General features: G+C 27.8%; 1 protein-coding gene across 4 annotated transcripts in view; it reads right to left on the reverse strand.

The window, feature by feature from the left end:
* Positions 1-22,298, reverse strand: part of LOC136974653 (AP-1 complex subunit gamma-1-like) — an 81,413-nt gene that overhangs the window by 36,074 nt on the left and 23,041 nt on the right. For all 4 annotated transcript variants that reach the window (XM_067269584.1, XM_067269587.1, XM_067269585.1 and 1 more), the window contains exons 4-9: positions 21,138-21,279; positions 20,963-21,059; positions 19,957-20,033; positions 6,940-7,035; positions 1,870-1,950; positions 539-637 (exon numbers count right to left, since the gene is read on the reverse strand). In XM_067269584.1, coding sequence (XP_067125685.1) covers positions 539-637; positions 1,870-1,950; positions 6,940-7,035; positions 19,957-20,033; positions 20,963-21,059; positions 21,138-21,279 — 592 coding nt within the window. The remainder of the gene's footprint in view (positions 1-538; positions 638-1,869; positions 1,951-6,939; positions 7,036-19,956; positions 20,034-20,962; positions 21,060-21,137; positions 21,280-22,298) is intronic.

Below are 22,298 nucleotides of genomic sequence, written 5' to 3' on the forward strand. Positions count from 1 at the left end.
AATTGTTGAAGTATGAATATTTAATTTTATTTGTGTTTTAAGTAATATTGTATTTTAAGCTGTGATCATATGCTCTTTTTTTAACATGTTTAAGTATGTATTGCAATGATTTTCTGATTTTTACATGTAATTATGATGCACATAACTGTCACTCCTTGAATTTGATGATTCTGAAAAATCCTGTAATGTGTCTTCTCTGCACATGTAAAATCACACCATCATAAAGTGTTTAGTTTAAGAGATATTCTTTTGTTTACAGAACAATGTCCTTGACATTGGGGTAAACAAAGCAATATTGATCATATAAATTCCACACCTAAAAGAATAAGTTAAATACATTTTGTCTTTTCCCAATGTGACAGTAACATTAACAGGGAGGACTATGACTGACTTGACTGGGACAAAAGACCAGACCATTAACTACATAGTTTCCCCATCAAGCTTGACAGGGAACTATCAAGTTAAATATAATATATAAAATTATTACAATATATATATATATATTTAATTATTTAAAAATTATTAAAAATTTTATTACTCTAAGACCACTTTCTGATTTTATATCCATTATTGATAACACAGTTTCATAAAGAATAGCATTTCCTACATTCTTGCTACTTTCTGTATTTGTTGCAACCTGAAATGTAAAGAAATACATAGATGGTTAAGTATCTTAAACAGTAATGAAAATAGTAAAATGCTTTTAGCCTAATAATTTCCTAAAAATTGAAAAAAAAAAAAAAACAAGAAAGAAACTTGACTCTATGTAAAAATATTTATTTTGACAATATTAGCACACAAAGACATAATATCCACATTTATAATGTGATCTGTTATATTTTTTATATTTTTTATCATTATTATCCATATAAAAAAAAAATTGAAAAACTACAATTTTAAATATTTGTGATGTAAAAATCAATTTGAACATTAAATAGTAAATTGTAGTAATCCTTCAGTCTATATAAAAGTGGATTGTCAAATTATATTTTTTATAAAATAAAAGTTTAAGTACACTGTTGATTGGCATTAATAAAGTTTTGATGAGTAAAACACAAAATACAAAATATCTCGAAAACAGATATACTCCCAGAGCTTAAGTGAGTATACTGCATGCTTCTGAAAGATATGAGATTTGATAGGAACCTCATATACATATAAGCTCCACAAAAAGACCAGTAGAGAAACGACTGCAAAAGCATGCCACCAACATAAGGCATTCCCGGCTATCCACATTCCTGTTGATATATGCCTCTAATCCAGGTATAAACAGGTGTAATTACAAGCTAGCATCCTGGTAATGATGCAATGCACTGATTGTCTTAGATTCTTGGAGGCTTTAGAAATTTTTAAGGCAAGTTTAAACAGAATGTGTATTAATTACAAGAAAGAACTTTCTCTGTTGGCAGCTTGGAAGGCCCTTTATGAACCGGTGTTGTAATATTTAGTTATCATAGGGCCTATGGCACAGGGCATTTTATTCCATTTTTTGTAATGTTTAGGCAAACAATCCAACACCACCTGTTTTAATCTGTTCCACTCTCAATGGTTATTTTGATATGATATGATTTGATATTTTTGAACATTTGAATTTTTATTTTAAATTGGTGTTCCATCAAAGAAAGGGCAATGTTCACATGAAGCAGGACTCTGGAGGAGCCCAAAAACATTAGCAAAGTGAATTTTTTCCAACCTGGACTTTAGGTTTTGGGTGAGAATTATTTAACATCCAGTGTGACGTATTCTCTATACCAATTTACATGTCCATGCAGAAGTTCAGTTCATATATAGATAGATGTCTTAGCACTAAATCTTTCATTCAACTTTTGCACATTTCTAATAGTATCTGAAAAATAAGAGAAAACTTACCTGAGCAAGAATATCATTCATAGCTTCACTAGCTTCAGCATCATTTTTGCCCAAAAGCCTAAGTAACCTGAGTATTTTTATCTGGATAGCAAATATCAAAAAAGAATAATCTATCAAAAATATATATACATTTTAGATGTTGTTAGTAAAATAGCATAACACTGTGCAAAAAATAATCAAGGAATATGAAAAATATTATTATAAATTAATTTTATAAGAGGAATGTTATTATATTATCAAAAATTATTCTAATGTTCTTCCTTCCAAGAAAAAATAAATTTTGTTTATAAATTTAATAGGATTGTTAAAAACATTGTTATAGGAAACATTTTGTTTTCAGTGATAAATCTTCTGAAAAAAAGCCATAAAATTAAATATACTATTTTCTATTTTTCTGCTTATTGGAATCACAAAAAACATAGTTTACTCACATTACTAAGTGATTAGACCTACAAGTTCAGAAAGAAAACTCCACATTCCATTCGAATTATCATCTACATCAGTGTTTCTCAACGGGGGCGATATCGCCCCCAGGTGGGCGATTTTTCCATGTTGGGGGTGATTAGTAACAATTTATATTTTGGGGGGCAAAAAACAATTTTCAGGGGGCAATATAGTAAAACTTTATATTAAGAATAATTAGATATTTTATTCATTATATCGTACAATAATTAAACAAATAGCATTCCTATAATCCTTCTTCCTTCCACTCTTAACCCTTTTCTGTCATGTGGCAGGAATTATAATATTCGGGAGTCCTGATTAGCTGATTGACAAAATTTGTTTCGAAGTGAAGGGGCGATACTACGTAATGGTTTTATTGAAGGGGCGATACTAGGTAATGGTTTTATCGCAGGTGACGACGATTTGTTAGAGGTTGAGAAACACTGATCTACATCTTCAGGTCCAAAAGTGCTTAGTAATATGAGTAAACTATGTTTTTTTGTGAATCCAATAAGCAGATAAAAAGAATTATTTATGGACTGTATTAACTCTTTCTTGACCAGGGTACTGATCTGTCGCAACCCCAATTGTTAAGCAAATAGGCCAGGGTACCAACTCATCGAAACCCTGTTAAAAATCGATTTTTATAAAACACTTGATAGCAGCATCTTGTTTATTGTCTGTTTCTTATATTTTTGTCCAGGTGGTGTTTTGTTGACTTAAAAATTTTAATTAATGCTTTTTTTTTCTTAATTTTTCATTTCCTGATAATTTTTTATTTCATTTTTAGCATATTCATGCAATAATATTACTATAATAAGTTTATTCAGCTATAATATGTCATGTTATAAATATTCAAGTTGTAACCTTCAGTTCTGATATTTTATATATTTTTTAAATTTTTATTTTAATCTAAAATATCAGCAAATGTTACATCTATTACTACTGGTAATCATATGTTTATTACAAAAATTTATATTCTTGTTCGATATGAAGTGAATAAAGTATATTAGTTCATTATATTAGTTGGTAGCAGAATAGAGTTTTGTTTTCAAACATATGTTTGATATAATGTGCATGATTTCACAACGAATAAACATACATGCATAATTGTTATATCGAGTTGTACAAAACAATATTCTACATCTTCCTGGCTCAGAGCCAGCAGAAAACTAGGTAACTAGACAATGTTAATTTTGACAAAAAGTTACAAATTATCAAGTTTAAAAGTCAGTTCTGATATATATATTTTTTTTTTCTTATAAATTTTTCTAATAAAATATATTGAAAAATATCATATTTAAAACTAAAGATATTAATAAATGTATGTGATTTTTTTCATATAAATATAATGATAATTTGATTTTTGCTGAATTTTTAAAATAATATCGCCTGACTGACCTATATTGCTCTCGGCCGTTTTACGAAATAAATGTAAACAAGGGGGCGTAGCAAAGAGTCAAGAAAAAGTTAATGAATATATTGTCTTTAATGTTTTAAAAATAATTTTTTTACTCTGTTAATTTTTTCAAGACATTTCAATATTTTTTTCATGAATTAAATATTTCCTTGAGAAAAATATAACAAAACAGTAATACTGCATCTACTAATATAGACGATAAATGTTCATATCTACAGTATTTGTTAACAAGAATAAAATGTTAAATAAAATTAAATAATAAATTATAAAATTATGCTGCATTCATTCAAATTATAAAAACATTTATAACTTAAGTAATGAAAATGATTAATAGGTAGCCATTTGTAGAGCAATACACACATTCAATATATTGTGCAGTATATTGTTTCAATAATACAGTTGATTCTGCTTAATAGCACAGCATTGGGACCAAAACTTTTCGGGGCTACAAAATGAACATCACAATAAGTTATGCAACTGAGATACAATATAATGAGTTATGTTAAAGAACTATGTCAATGCGTGTTCTCACCAATAAAACAAACATCTGAATGCAATAAAACAATTTTAATGATGAGAAATTATTTCTGTACAAAAAATTCATTGCAGTACAAACTAGAAAATGGGAAGATTCTCTTGCTAATCTTTAATTTCACATGCACTGTCCTTATGCTGTTTCATACAGAATGATTAAGTATAGGATTTATTATAGGAATCTGTCCAGTGTGGCCTGACGCCTTCTTTTGATTGACTGCACTGAAACAAAATCTGCACAGATATCCAGTACAGACATAGGACTGCCTTCATTGCCTTCCAGCATGAAGTAGCACGGTAGTCCATCGATGAATTTTCTGGCATCATGGCTAGTTACTGGCTCAGGTTCAGGAATGTCATCTTCATCACTTTCTTGATCTTCTGAGATCTTTTGATGTTTTTGCCGTGATTTCTACCACAATCCCATCTTCCAGATCTTCATTTTCTTCATGGTATTGAAGATTGTCATCAACTTGTAAAAATTCATTTTATTGACAAACTTGTTGCACTTCTGCATTAACATCATTCTCATTGCTGTCTGCTGCCACTGCTTGCATTGCTGAGTCCAAGTGCTTGAAACCACAGTGACCAAAGCAGTTTTAAATCATCTTACTGCTTATCTTCTGCCAAATGTCACTTAGGAACTGGAATGATTGTAAAATGTTGACCTTTGAGCTTTGATGGTAGTTGAAGATGACATTAGTAGATCTTCAATTATTGGAAAATAAAATTTATCAGTTGTCCATGGTATAGCAAGACAACTTTTCTTGAGCTTCGACCTAGCTCTTGATTCCACGTTTTAAGTCACTCCTTAAAAAGTTCAGAACTCATCCATGCATTTTTGTTTGAACAGCAAAACACTGGCAAGATGTCCATTCAAAGACTTTTAAAACATTGGGGCTTTGCATTTTTCCCAATGACCAACAGCTTTCATTTGTTGCCACCTGACAAGTTTGATAGCACAACATAGTTATGCAATCCATTGCTTTCTTGGAACCAGATAAAGCAATGTGTTTGTAGTACAACGAGCCATCGGGCGTAGCATGATAATAAAGTCCAGTCTCATCTGCATTGTAGATGTCAACTGGAGAAAACTTCTCCAGAAGTGTGAGCAATTTAGTGTTTTACCATTCATCTATACTTGTGGCATCAGCACTTTCCTTCTCACCATGATGTTTCTTAAATTTGATTTCATGCCTCCATTTCCATTGAGACAACCAAGCAACTTTTGCTTTGAAATTGTGGTAATTCAGTTTCTTAGCAAGGACCTCTGCTTGACATTTGAGCATTGGACCACTGACACAAACACCTTTTGCAGTTACAGTGGCAAACCATTGATTGAGAGCATTGTCAACTTCTGGATCCTTGCCCTCACGTTTCAGTTTCCAGACTGTTCCTTGGCTTCCTTTGCAGGATGTCCATTCTTCTTGAAGTTTGTCTTACTGCTTCATCAAGTGTGAGATTGTTTGTGGACATACCCATCATCTCCTCCAGTTGCTGGTAGCTGGTGCGAAGCTCTTCTGATTTGATCTAGCAGATCAATTTTCTTAGCAAGCATCAATTCCATCCACATCATCTTGAATCGAACATTGCGGAACCAAACTGCTCTCCAGACAATTAATGGCCACAAAAATAAGTGGGGTGGAGTAAATTTCGGATTGTGTCGTTCAACTTCTGGATTTGTGGTCTGTCAGAAAGAACACCTTAGACTTGTTTATCTCAGATTAAGTCCACTTATTTTACACTATTTACAGTACATACAGCAATACTTCTCAATTGCTACCAAGAACATAGTCTAAAGCCTTGCTTTCTTCTCCTCCTTTGAACGTTTATGCTGACTTATATCCAATTTCAAGGTTTATTGGCCGACCAATCCTGAGCTGGGTCAGTAGCTTTCCCTTGGGTCTGCCTTGGTTGGCATACCTGTCTCAACTTGTTCAGGATGACTCACACTAACCAACCCCCTCTGGAAAATGAGTTCCAATGAGTGGAAACCTGAATCACTTTTTCCCTACTCAATAGACCTCTTTTACAGATGGGAACGTGAGGTAGGGAATAAAGAATTTCCAAGAATTTCTTGTCATTTTGTATGGCAGCAGTACACACCTTGTTGAAACATGTGGTCTATATGAATGGTCTAGCCAATTTAACATAACTGAGTGAGAAAGGGGAAGACAAGGCCTGACTCTTAAAAGCTCTCTTGTGTTTCTTAATCATGATTGACAACTGACAAAAGAAACCAGATGGTCGCATTCGGAAAAGCTGAAAATATCCAAATTCGTGTCTTTTTTGTTTAGTTTCCAAGAAAAGTACTGTGCCAACATGGCTACTAAGTGGCATTATGAAACCAGTAGACAAAGTAAATTATGCTTGCATTATAGGATTTGATTCTGTTCTTGAATGTTTTGTCCTAATACATGGTATGTGTCCTACTAACTGACCAGGCTTATAACCAGAATCGACTGTACATATTTAATAATTTCAAATAAATATTTTATTATGAAAATTTAAATTTAAAAATTAGTGATTTTTTATATAAATTTTATTAATCATCTATTAATTTTAATGAAATAAATATATTACATAATATAATAATAAAATATGTATAATATAGTGTGTGTATGTGTGTGTATATATATATATATATATTTTATGTTTTTCAAAGTACTGACCTGAAGGAAAGGATCACTGACACCACAAACATCATGTTCAGGAGAATAACCCGCCATAATTAGATTTTTTAAGATACGCACTAAATTTGGAACAAGCTATAAATAAGAAAAATAAATTGTTCAATTTAAATATATAACACATTCCTAAATAAAAAAAAAAAAACAAAAAAAATTAAAAGTGCTTGTCAATATAATAGAGTAGACATTGCTCAAATATAATGAAAATTTTAAAATAAAATGACTATAAATGATGGTGTCAAGTTAAATATAAAATTCTATATCTATGTGCAAAGATAAATATTAATTTCTAAAATTTGATTATTTTATTAATCAATTATAGTTATTAGCTTCATAAATGCAAAAAATTTTATTAATATTCAACTGTAAGTGCAAGAAAATTTGTGTCAAACTGTAAGAATTAAAATGTATAATTGATTAAAAATCTGCATGCTATAATCATTCTCCATGCTTCTGAGAATTAAAAATGCAAATCAAACATAACAAGAATTAAAAAATAAATGCTTTCCAACTTACATACAATAATTTTTAAATTATTATCATGGCAATAACAATAAATAAATACAAACATTTTATTAATAAAAACTAGCTTAATTAAAGTATAATGTAATTTTGCTTTTTAAATAAATACCTATAAAGCAAAATAAGCTTTTAATAGGCAAAATAAAAATAAATAATTTAAGTTTGATATTTCTTACAAATTACAGATTATTTCCTTTCTATCTGAAAGATCTTATTCAGAATCCACAATTATATTTCAAGCATATCAAAAAAAATTCTTATTATATTCTTTATAATTATTAATAATATCTGCTTATTAAACTGTTAATTATTAAATTTGTTATAACTTTTATTTTATTAACTTTATAAAACAAATTAATACATTATTTAATTTTATTTCTAGTGAATTAAATTAGTACTTGAATTTTTTAATATTATTTTATTAGTTGAAACTTAAAATTCAATTAATGAAACTATTTCCTATCATGAGCATCAATTTATACAAAATAGAGGAAACATATCCCCCATTATTTTTGAACTGGTAAATTTTTCCTCCTCTCAACGTATTTTTCTTTTATACCGTATTATGAAGAATAGGAGTAGAAGTGAGAACTAAACACAACAGGTACACCTTATTTTTATATCCATTCAAAAACCAACAAGAAATTTCTCTTACTCACCCTAACACATCTCCTATTGGTCCAATTCCCCTGTACATATACAGATATCCCTAGTATAACACGGTAGTTGTGTTCTGAAAAAGTGCCATGTTATGCGAAGCTGCGCTATACAAAGCAAAGGACTAATGCAAAACATGGGGTTACGTTTCAGAAGTTAGCAAAAGTATACCATTCTTTTTTTGTTACTATGCATGTTTGTTAAAGCAATCAATAATTAACTAATAATCACAATTAAAAGTATGTATTATGCGTTAATATTAATTTTAGTTAAACGTCATCTCAGCTTTTTGTTGATCTCGATCAGAAGTATCGGCAACATTTTCATATTTTTTTAATTTTTATTGTAAAAAATTTTTTATGGATGACAAAATAAAAATATGTTATTAATCGAAAATTTGTTCTAGCAGGTTGAGTTTGTTCGGTCAAGTTTTTTCAGTGACTTTTTTCCAGAATTTGTGTTCAAATACCAAATTGTTTGAGTACTGAGATACTGCTATATTTTGTTCATCGTTTTTATGAATGAAGTAATCATTCAAAGGTAAGTAATATCTACAGTTAAAAAAAGTTTAATAACACTTACCTAAAAATGTTTAAATAAACTTTACTAAATACAAAGATTAATCAGGCTATAAAAAAGAAAAGACAGTGACAATCTTAATGGCTAGCTGAAAGTGATAACAATGACATCTGGTCGATATGAAAGTTAGTACAATTTTTTTTCTTCCTTGTTCTATCAGTTTTCATTAAAGTAAACCTGACAAAAAGCATAAAATAATTTTAAATTTCAATATTGTAAAATCCATGGGTAAATTTAAGACGACGCAAGTGCTTACTTTAATAAGAAAGTCTGCACTTAAAAATTGTGAAATTTTGTATGGAGGATTTCCAAAACTGTGTTAGAGCAAAACCAAAAGTTGTGTTGTATGAGAAATATCCCCAATTTTCAAACTGTGTTAGAGAGAAACAGTGTTGTACAAGGGATACCTTTTATATATAGATTGCTACTATTGTTTCCTATATACATAACAGAAAACATATATTGAAACTTTTATATTTATTATCAAAATTTTGAGTGAAATTTAACGAGAAATTTTCAAATCTCAACAAAAATTCTTTTATTCAGAGAAGAAAGTATTCCACAGTATTACTGAATTGACAGTCTATATTTGGTTGTTCTACATCAATAAAAAAATAACCAAATACATAATATACCGAACTGATTCAAAGCAGACTAACAGTTACTTTTCCCAACTTTTAATTTTAACAAAATTATTTTAAACTGAAAAACAAATGAAAGCAATCAACCTTTTACTAATTACTTTTTGTTAATCAAATTAGCAATTATCTAGAAAAGTAATGATAATATTTATATTGATTGAAAGTTATCATTAATAAAGCAGCTGTCTTTTAGCATTAGTTAATTACCTTAAAATAATATAAAATTCATTTAGTTATTGATAATTATTTGAACAGATGTTAACAGAAAGATTTAAATAAAATTTCATTACTCTTGTAAATGAAAATAATAAATAATCACGAAAATATTGAGAACAATCAGGAAATTTAATGATTATTATATATTTTCTCAAGCATTTATATGAAAATCAAAAACCATGCTTTCAATATTCCTATTTGAACATAAGAGAAGATAAACAAAAAGAATCTAATGGTAATATAACAAATACTCTATTTCATAGTTAGAAAACATTATTAATCTGTTAAAAATGCTATAATTGATAGTGAAAAATACTTTTCTGTAACATTCAATCATTATTCATGATAATTAAATAATCAATAACCACATAATTTTATTATATTAAATCACAAGCTACTCTATCATGCACTATTGATCAAGAACAAAAATATATTCTTCAATTTCTACTATATATTCATCAAAGCAAGCAATGTGCAGGAATTATTTAGAGTTCAGGTAAGAGTTTCTTTGATAAACTTCCATGCTTGTTATCAAAGCATGAAAATATAAGCAAATCCGTATGTGCCATTATCAAGCGTATGATTTTATTAAAATCATTTCCAAAATTTCTGTAATATTAAAACATATTCAAAGAAAAGTATACCTCATTGTACTGTTTCCATCAGGATTGCAGAATAACATAGTATAACAGAGAAAAAAGAAAATATGAATTTTTATATAGTTGAATTTTTTTTTATTTAAATTAACTGGTTAAATATAATTTTAATCCAAGGGCTTACAATTGTCAATTTTATTAAATTTAATCTTTATTAAGAAAATTTAATTATTATTATTATTAAAGAAATCTTTAATGCAATGCAAGAATTTCAAATGTTTAACAAAAATAGCTCCAAAAAGCAAATATATTTTAATTTGGCAATTTATTATTTGAAATTATTAATTAATATTTTGAGATATAATTAGTGTTAATCTTAGTCATAATCAAAGACTTAAAATAATTTCTATATATGATACTACTTAAAAAAAAGTCAAACTTCATAAATATGTTAAGCATTTTGATATACATAAAATTAGAAATCTAAATAAGCAATTTATTGTAAATTTATGCATTTTAAATTTTAATTACAAGTACATTCATTGTTCAATATACTATTTAAATTTTCATTTTTTCTTTTTTATAATTTTATCTTAAAATATTTAATGAAACACTACAATTATGTGAATTTCCTATGCAATTTAAATTATTCAATCTACATTTTAAAGCATTCAATTAATTTTATTTATTTATTTATTTTTTGAGCAAACAATTACAATATTTTAATAATGTAAGCTATAAAAATTTAAAATTAAAATTCCTCTTTTAAAATTCTTTTTTTTTTTTTTTAATGAGTTTTATCAATGAAAACATTGTTATAAATTGTAAATAATATAGAAATTTTTCTATCCACTTTCTGAAACTCAAAACTTAATACAAAATTCAAATGATTTCATGTATGTCAAGCATTAATTTCTTTCATTATACAATAAGTAAACACACTGCAGTAATTATTTCTTCAAACTAAACTTGTTTTTATTCTATATATAAAATATAACGCACTTGGTATATTATTATATTACTTAAAAAATATTATTAATATTTATTTAATGTTAACTAACAAGTTTCTGCAGCAAAAATTTTGCTAAATTTAAGATTTTTAATAATAAATAGACAAAAGTTTTGTAAAATTAATGAAAGTTTATCATCTTAAAAATGAAATCCTCATGTTTTAAATACTCAAAATAATTATAAATGCATATAAATATTTAAAAAAGATCTTTAAGCAAATTAGTAATTAAATAATTTAGATTAGTAATCTAATCAAAATATAACTACTTGTTCTTTAACTTGTTTTACATAAATGTAATGAAATGACAATATTAATTTCTATTGGGTTGTTTCGGAAAGTAATTTCGTTTTCTTCATGGGAAAAAAAAAACAATTTTCTTATAATATATAAATATTTTATTGAAATATATGTTGACTATTTTGGTCCAATACTTGTTGTCATATTTCTGATAGTAGCATGATTTCATGTTTATAAAAGTTTTGATCTTTGCTTATAAAAAATGATCCAAGTGATTTTTGACATCCTCGTTTAAAGTAAATCTTTTACTGTTTAAAACATTTTGTAAAGACCGGAACAAGTAATAATCCGATGGTGCCAGATCTGCTGAATATGGTGGATGTGGTATCATACTCCATCCAAGCTGTAACAGTTTCTGATAAGTTACCAAACTTGTGTGAGATCTGGCATTATCATACACTTTTTCTGTTCATCAATTCTGGTCTTTTCGGTTTGATGGTATCACTTAATTTATTTATTTGATGGCTGTACACTTTTGAATCAATTATGGAATTGTTTGGTAGAAGCTCAAAAAAAAAAAAATTCCTTAAAATCCCACCAAAGAGATCATCTCTTTCTTTAAAAACATGTGGAACCCATATATCAAACTTTGAAATGAAACCAAGTCATTTCAAGTGATCATAAATGGTTCAATTCGACAAATTTAATTTCTTAGTGATTTCACATGTTGTTATTTGGCAGTTTGCTTCAATCAGTACCATTATTTTGTTTTCATTGGCTTCAACTGACCATACAGAACATTGTGCATCTTCAATATTGAAACTGCCAGAATGAAATTTTGTGAACCAGTTTTGGCACTGTCTTTCTCTCAATACATCATCTCCATACCACAATTTTTTTCTTGCTTGAACAGCATTTTGATTTTTGGTAATAAAAAAGCAAAATATGCCAAAAATGATGCTTTCGATTTTCCATATTTGATGGGACACCAAAAAAAAAATAAATAAATAAATAAAATTGTACAGAATCAAACAAAATTTTTTACAAATAAGCATTAAAATGTCAACTGTCAAAATATATAATGAAAATATGGTTTAAAATGCTGGTAAAAATACATCTAATTCCTCTAGTAATAAAAATACAAAATTACTTTCTGAACAACCCAATATATTAAATTTCGAGTTTCAGATTGTATGACATTATTTTTTACATATAATTATATACTTCAACATGCTATATCAGAAAACACAGCACTTTAACACTTTCTGAAAAGTTAAGTTATGTAATAGTAACAAGCATAGTGACTTAAACTATTTTTTAATTTTCCTAAAATAAAAATGGGATGAAAACCAACAGAAATCCTAGTTTATATCTCATTTTTATGCAGTCATAATGAATATTATGATTTCTTTAAATTTAAATTTCTTTGTGATATAATTTCTTTTATCATCATACATAAATAATAATACACATAAAAGAATTAAAACAAAAATCAAGCAAATTTAAAAAATCAAATTTATGTGTAAACCCACCCAAAAAATAATAATAATCTTTTAGATCTAATTTTAATTCTTCAAATTTTCATTTTTTGAATGTTTTATGTTATGTACAGATGTTGCAGGAAAATTTAATCAGATAATTTCTAGCATATACAGTGGGTGATTGGTTAACGAACAGTTCGGTTAACGATCAAATTGGATAATGAACACGTTCGCAAAAGATTTTTATGTTCGGACAATGAACACCTCACAGAACAAACACAAGAAGAAGCAACGTAAAACAATGAATACCAATTGGTCTTCTCTTGTCTTCAGGCAACTATTTGAAACTTTTCGGAGCACGAGAGATGTTGACTTTGATGCTCAACCCAGTATATAATGGTCGGATAGTATTCCTCCAAACTTTGAAACTCTCCCCTGTAATTCCAGCCTTTTATTTTTCTGACAGAAACAATTCTTTATAGTATTTGCAAGACTGTCAGGCAGCACTCTTTAAGTTTTGCATTGATTTTTATTTTTGAAAGGTGAGAGTATAATAGCAAAGAGTGGGCAGAAGTCTGATGTTGCTGGACAGTATGGCTTGAACAGGTCTACAGTACTCCACAGTTCAATCTTATCTAAGAAATATACTGTATAATCAAGAAGACTCAAGCAGCTAAAGGAGTAGCAAAAATTAAACATCTGAGAAATAAAGAAAGAAAGGCTCATAACGAATCCTGAAACAGATCTGACAACAGAAGAACGCCAAAGAACTTTTGAATGAAGAACACCAAGAAACTTGGCTCGATATGTTTTCTTCTGAAAAAGATAATTAATGAAAACATCTGCTATTAAACATCTTTTGAAGAAGTGGAAGGATGTCAGAACAACAGTCTTAGAATGGCATCCAAACAGGGCTGAGGTTAATACGCTTAGAAATCTCTACAATCACAATGCTATTAATTACTTCTGAAAAATCTAAAGAGAGAAAAGGAATCAACATTAGACAGATTCTTTAACTTCCACAAACAGAAAAAAACATGACTAATAAAAATGCAAGACTGTTTATATACAAGGCGTGTCCGAAAAGTAAGTACCGTACTGGAAAAACTCGCATAAAAAATCTTTTTCTCAAAACAAAATTTATTTTTACATAAAAGAGCATGTCAAACTATTTTTCTACATAGTTATAACCATTGTTCAGAGATTTGTCATATCGGGAAACCAACTTGTCTATACCCTCTTCAAAGAAAGATGCCGCCAGTGAAGACAGCCACTGCTGTTTTTATTCTGGAGTGACATGACAAACCCAAGTTTCATCACCAGTAACAATTTTGTTTAGGAAATCATTACCCTCTTCACTGTATCGGGTAAGAAATGTCAAAGCACTTCCAAGTCGCTTCGTTTTGTGGACATCCGTAAGCATTTTGGAGACCCAATGGGAACACAATTTGCAATAATTTCAGCAATTTGTGACAATCTCATGCAAAACAGATTTTGAAATTTGTGGAAACTCATCACAAAGCAATCTTATTGTAAACTGTCTGTTTTCACGAATTTTCTCATTCACTTTTGCAACTAAACCACCATTGACAACAGAAGGCCACCCACTCCGTGCTTTGTCATGAACATTGGTGCGTCCATCATTGAATTGTTGAACCCACTTTCTCACCATTCCATCACTAATTACATTTTCACCATAAATCTCTACAAGTTGACGATGAATTTCAACTGGCTTAACATTCTTTGCGTTCAAAAACCATATTACAGAACGCACTTCACAGTTGGGGATCGGCAATCATCTTAAACATTTTGAATGCTCACTAACACGTGGAAAAACAACACAATCCAGCTATAATGGCATCACTAGACTGACAATCAACCAGAAACACATATGCGCAGGCGCTGAACTGCGATACTACCGCTGGGGTGGCAGTAGAACAAAATGGTACTTACTTTCCAGACACGCCTCGTATATATTTTTATTATTACATATAAATAAACATAGTAAGAAAGTATATATTTTTTATCTTTTGGGATCTCCGGAACAAATTAATCAAATTCCCATAAAAATCTATGGTAAACTGATAATCTGTTAACAAACAATTTGGATAGTGAACAAAGTCTTGGAATGAATTGTGTTCGTTAACCAATCATCCAGTGTATTCAGACAAATCTTTTTGTAAATTATTATTATTTGAAAATTGCAGATTTAGGATACAATAATAAAAATAAGCTAAACATAATGATAAACATTTTCTAATACGTAAATTAATTCAAAACTTTCTCCCATTAAAAGGGTACTTTCTTTATCCATTAAGTTAAAAAATGAAAAAGCTTTTTCATTTTTTAACTTAATGGATTATTTAACAGGTACTTAATAATGAAATTATATATATCAAAGATTATTAATTTAATTGCCTCTATGTCCTTTTGTATCCTATTTTTGTTATATTATTGTCTACTTAGGACTTAGCATATTATTAGGACTTATTATACTGGTGTTTCTGTTTCTGCAAAAAGAGGAAGTCTTATTCAGAAAAATACTCTTTATATTCACCTAGTCCAGGGGTCGGCAGTTTGTCAAGTGAGAAGTGCCAAATTGTCATGGAAACATGATACCAAAAGTACCAGAGAGCCGCATCGAGGCCTAACTGCTTGGCCGATCGCCGACCAACTGTGTTGAAGGACGCCCCCTAGTGCACATTACGGGCATTCCGTGACAATAATAAATTCCTATTACAAATATACTTTATTATTTATATTGTTATTGGCTATTGGCCAAATGAATAATAACAATTTATACTGTTAATGTAAATAATAATTTATATTGGTAATTTAAATGTGTGAAATATGACACACAACAGGGGTGCCTCTAATGGCTGTTTTCAACATAACGTTACACGGATGGACGGACACACGTTTAGTAGGTTATATATATAGATGTGCTTTAAATGCTACCACTCGCATGCGATTCATATTGATCAATGCGAGTGGTCATGTGCGGACAGGCTAAAGAATGGTAGAGAGTATGCCGTATGAGTTGAAGTTTGTTCGGCGGCTCTATCTCATAAACTCATAAGTTATAAGGCTGCTTGAGATGAGGTGAAATTGGAGTTTATGTCCGAAGAGTCGCAAATGTCTATGCAAAGAGCTACACGTGACTCGCGAGCCGCACTTTCCGACCCCTGACCTAGTCTTTCACCCGAAAAACCAAGTGAAAATAAAGATTGTTTTTTCTGAATAAGACTTCCTCTTTTTGCAGAAACAGAAACACCAGTATAATAAGTCCTAAGTAGACAATAATATAACAAAAATAGTATAAATAAAAGACTTCAATACATCATTCGTGCTCGGTACTTACATGCAGATAATTAAATGTCAGCATATGAATTTGTCTCAAATTACTATGCCCTTTCATTTTCTCATAAATTACTTTTTCTTTAATGCTAATTATGTTATATAACTCTGCTTCCTTATGATACATCTTTTTTTTATGATGCTGAACTATGACAAGTTTCTTGAAACTGTAGCGCACAAATAATAGTGAATTGAAAACAAAAATTGTCATTAACTAATAAAACACTTTCTTAAACAAACTGCACATTCTACATCAGAACTATCATGTTACATTACTGCATTAAGATTTTGAGTTTGTAGCTCTTAAAATGCAGTTTCTAATGCAACTCTTTGTATTCTTTCCTTAAATAGCTAACAGAAAGTATTTTTCTAATTAAACAAAATAAATTAATTAGGCAGCTTTACAGTTATAAACCGCATTGCAATAATCAACCATTCTATATCTTAAACTGACAATAAGATACAAACAAAAGTAGTTTATGAAATTTTTTGAGAAAATATTGTTTTAAATAGTCTTGCAACATCTTATATATAATTATGAATTATTATATTTCATAATAATGTATATATAATAATTTTTTTCATATCTCAAATTATTAACTATAATTTCAAAAGTTATAATATTTTTAAAAATGTTGAAGCATAATAAAACAATATACATATATGTATATATAGTCATGCTACAAATTTTCATGCAATTCACATGAAGAATAAGATTATAATACAAGCACAATTTATAAAATTATTATTTTATCATAATGAAAAATATATTTTCATACTCACAATATATTAATAATAATTATTAATATAAGTTATTGGCATTTCAGAAACTTTTATATTACTAAGTGGAAAAACATTATAACAAATGTACGGTACAGTACTATAGTTTGAATTGTTAGCAATATTTTGTATGATCATAAGAAACATTAGAAAATTACATATAGAAACAAGAAAAGGGAGATGTTAACCTAATTCAAAAATGCATTCTACATCATTATTTAGGAACAGCAAATTACAGTATTTTTGATTAACTGATAAATTAAAGAATAATGACAAGGTTTTAGTAATCTTGAAACCATGTCAGTAATTGTTTTGGTCTCTTAAACACTATATAGTGCAAACACACGAACACTTGGCAATCTTCACCTTAAGTTTATTCAATTTAGTTGATACTTGTACTTGTTTTTTGTACACATTTCAGGCTTTTGTAAGGCCCCTCCTCAGACAACTAAAATTACATAATACATACGAATTACAAATACTAATGCACACATATAAAAATTTTTACAATTGTACTGAACATATCTTGAGATCACTAATTTCTAAAAACTTAAATACCCTTTCCTTAAAATTCTTTATAAAAATCTCTATAAAAAATTTTTTACATTTTCATGTAACGGATGATCAGTTTTAATCATTTCCTAGTTATTTAATAAAATATTTATTAGTTTCCGCATTAATCAACAAAATTCCTTATAGATATATGAGACGTACCTTCACGTGTTTTATAGTTTTTCATGCCATGCACTCAAAGGAAACCTTTACACACGACATCTATTTTCCGTGAAGTAGTATGGACTCGTCGATTCTTCATATTCCGAAAACCTGTAAAGCTAAGTTTACAAGTCTATTGAACTAAATTCGTTGACAATTCTTGAATTGTAAATGTAACCTACCTTGTTGTTTTCTTTTTTCACTTTAATTTATTTTATCAATTACAACTAGTTCTCTAGGATTAAGGCAGCTTATGAAGACAGTGTACCAGAGTATTTTCTTGGAAAAATTTATAAACTAGTCACTAGTACATATTCCCTTTATATTATTTTCTGGTTAATTTCCTAGTACATCATCTTTATAAGCTGCCTTAATCCTAGAGATTATAATTGATAAAATAAATTAAAGTGAAAAAAAAAACAACAAGATAGGTTACATTTGCAATTCAAGAATTGTCAACGAATTTAATTCAATAGACTTGTAATCTTAGCTTTATCAGTTTTTGGAATATGAAGAATCGACAAGTCCATACTACTTCACGGAAAATAGATGTCTTGTGTAAAAGTTTTCTTCGAGTACGTGCCATGAAAAACTATAAAACACGTGAAGGTACGTCTCATATATCTATAAGGAATTTTGTTGATTAACGTGGAAACTAATAAATATTTTATTAAATAACTAGGAAATGATTAAAACTGACTCATCCGTTACATGAAAATGTAAAAAATTTTTTATAGAGATTTTTATAAAGAATTTTAAGGAAAGGGTATTTAAGTTTTTAGAAATTAGTGATCTCAAGGTATATTCAGTACAACTGTAAAAATTTTTATATATGTATATTAGTATTTGTAATTCGTATGTATTATGTAATTTTAGTTGGCTGAGGAGGGACCTTACAAAAGCCCAAAACATGTACAAAAAACAGGTACATGTATCAACTAAAGTGAATAAACTGAAAGTGAAGATTGCCAAATGTTCATGTGTTTGCACTATATAATGTTTAAGAGACCAAAACACAATAATGACAAGAATTAAAATTTATTATAATAAATGGAAAAATATTCAACTGTATATAAAAAAAAAAATAAACTGAAAACAATTTATCATAAGAATGAAATTCAAATTTCAAAAACATTTTAATAAATAACTACAAAAATAATTGAGATAACAAAATAATTCTTATATTTATTAAAAATATTACCACTTAGATATGAATATCAAATGAAGAAATATTAAAATCAAAGTATTCAAGCATAACTATTTTTTAAAGTATATATATATATATATACTTTATATAGAGATAAAATTTTCATTTGTTTAAGTAGTATGTGTATGTATATATAAAAAAATTAAATGTATTATTAGTGACATTGCCACAATGCCAAACTGCAATTTTTAGTCATCTTTTAATTTAAAAAATCATGTAACTTTTGGTCCAGACCGAAAGTTCATATACATTATAGTTATCGGACCTTCTGGGCCCTAAACTTTCCATATCTGGCCTCGATTTTCATCTAACTTCATTCTCAAAATTAATGAAAGACTGATGATGACAAACAACTGCAGGAATGTATTGGTCTGCAACCCCAAAACTGCAGCCAAACTAGAATAAAGTAGCATTTTGTTAAAATTATTAACAACAGAATTCATATAAAAATTTTCACATTCATTTGATTTAAAATAATTAACGTTAATAATAATAAAATGAAATAATCAGTTTTCTGAATTCTACAATTCATTAAAAAAAAAAAGATACTGACTATATTTCATTCTACATATTTTCAAGAAATAATCTTCAGAATTTTCTAATAAATTTTTTAAATAATTCATGTATTGATTTTAAACTAAATTGTATTTATATAAACAAGAATTAAGTTTTAAATTATTATTTTTTACTTCTTAGAAATATTATATATATATATATATATATATATATAGAAAATACTGCAGATAATTGTAATGCAAATTTATCAATAAAGTTTAATTTAGAAAATTTAATTTAATTTTATAATACTAATTTTAAAATGCAATTTCAATTTGAATTTCATTCACTAATCAGATTTTCTGTAATTATAGTTTATAATGGTTATTTTATAAAAGAAGAAATTAGATTTAATTCTATTATTCATTAATTATCAATTATATTCAATTAATCTATTATTTTAAATTTTATTACTATATTAGTATAACTTATTTATAAATTTTACCTTTTTAAAATGATTTAATGTATCTTGACTGCTTTCACACATTTCTGTGATTAATATAACACCAGTAATCAGCACTCCTAGAATAAAAAAATTATAAATTAATAATATATTTATAAACTATTTTAAATGATAATTTCATGACATCAATATTTAATTTAAGCAATATAAGCTACAGATAAAATTATATAACATAATTTATACAGTACTTTTAATCAAAATGCCATTTCATATTTTAATTTACATATCATTTGGAATAATAATAAAACACAATTACAAGGTACAAGATACAAATTATCAAGGTGTATTATCTTGATAATTTGTATCTTTTATTGGTTACATTTTATAGATGATTTGTGAGTAAGAAAACAAAATGACTATACTAAATGAGCCACTCGCAGCCAAATCAATTAACTTCCTTAGTTATGCAAAAAATATAAAAATATTATATCCTTGGAATAATCATCATTATTTTGTATGTCATTAGATAAAAATTATGCCTGTAATAAAACATTCTACAATGTTTATTTAAATTTAAATTTTAAAAAAGTACAGTATATATATTATTTTATCAATTTCTCTATTATATAACTACACAGTCTTTCCAGGATGAATCCATGGAAAGCTGCAGCAAGTGAAGAAGAGACATACAGATTGTGCATTAATGTATGGTATTTCATTTATGTACACATCAATATACAGTTTTCTAGAGCAGACTGATGAAGGGTGTAGCCCGAAATGCATTTCAGTCGAAACAATACAGATGATTCCTCTTTAAAAAAACATAGTTTTCCCTTGTATGATATATCCATAAATATAATTTCTAATTGTCACAGAACTACTGAAATTCCAGATCAAAAGCTAATACACCTCTATCTTTTGTTTTGTGAGATTAATCAATTTGGCAAATGAGCAACTCAAATATATTGTAATTTTATGGAAAAATCATAGATAATTTTTTGGCTTTAATATTAAATTTTAATTAGTTTTGAAATAATTTTTAATTTACCATGATTCTTCTCTGTTAATAATAAGCGTGTAGAAGAAACAAACATTTCTCCTAATTCTGGAACTTTTTTAATAATACGAAATGCACATAAAGCTGCCTAAATAAAAATAATAAATTTTTAACAAAAATAAATTAATGTTATAAGTGAAATGAAAAGTTTATATTTTTCTTAGACCTTTTTCCTTATAAATGCATTTGATGATTTTAACAATTTCTCTACTTCACCAGCAAGATCTCTGCTCATTTCTGGTGAACAAATTGCACCGAGGGCACACAATGCTAACCCAACAACAAATTGAGTTTGGCTGTTTAAATCACTGTAATAAATACATAAAAAAATGAAAAACACAATAAAATTAATTTTTCTAACAAAATTTTTCAAATGCTGAAGTTTTATATATTAAAATAAAGTTGGCTACAGATAGTATATTCTTATCTTTCATATTTGTGAAATCTTAATGTAATATTGACATTCATCCAACCATCAGCCAAATTAATCAAGCAGAAATTATGCTACAAATATTAATTAGAAATTACATAATTTCTGTCCAATTAATTTGGCTGATGATTATTAATACATCGGATTCTTGGGATGTTTATATATAATATTAACAGTATATGAATGGTAGATAATTTGTTCTAAAAAAATCCATTTAAAATAAATATTAAAATAGTCTTCTTATTTTTGTATAACTTCCATGTACTAAAAATAATATATTCTTTCATCTGTAATATTATAACATATGAGATTGATAGTTTATAAGAAATGTAACTTCTCAAAACAATTAAGGGAACATGTGTATATATCTTCACATTGTAATAAATGCAATGATAGTACATCACCACTCCAATGACATGAAATTATATTGTTCTTTATATAATAACAATCATCAAAGTTCTCAACATATTCATAGCAGTTAATCTGTAAGATGTCAATCAAAAATAAAATAGAAAAATGATAAAATTTATCATTACCTTGCAACATAAATTTAATGGGATAGTCCATGCATGTTGGAATATCAATTGTAGTCTTCTAAAAGACTTAATTCATCTTCTAATTATATCTCATGATACTAATTATCCAAACAAAAACATCTGAGATGTAAAAAAATTGTGCCAAGTAAACAATTATGACAATCTAGATGACAATCAAAATCTTTCTTAGAAGTTTTTCTTTGGTAAAAGACAAGCTTGGTGCTTGGAAGAGGTACCCACAAGATTTTTACCCATATTATTCTTTTCTACATTTCGCTTTGAAGTGAAATGTAAAAAAGAATAATATGGGTATCTAAACAAATAATTGATATCTAAACAAAGCTTTGTTTAGACATCAATT

This window comes from Centruroides vittatus, unplaced genomic scaffold (genome assembly GCF_030686945.1).
Source record: "Centruroides vittatus isolate TY-2023 unplaced genomic scaffold, ASM3068694v2 contig_352, whole genome shotgun sequence".
NCBI lineage: Eukaryota > Metazoa > Arthropoda > Arachnida > Scorpiones > Buthidae > Centruroides > Centruroides vittatus.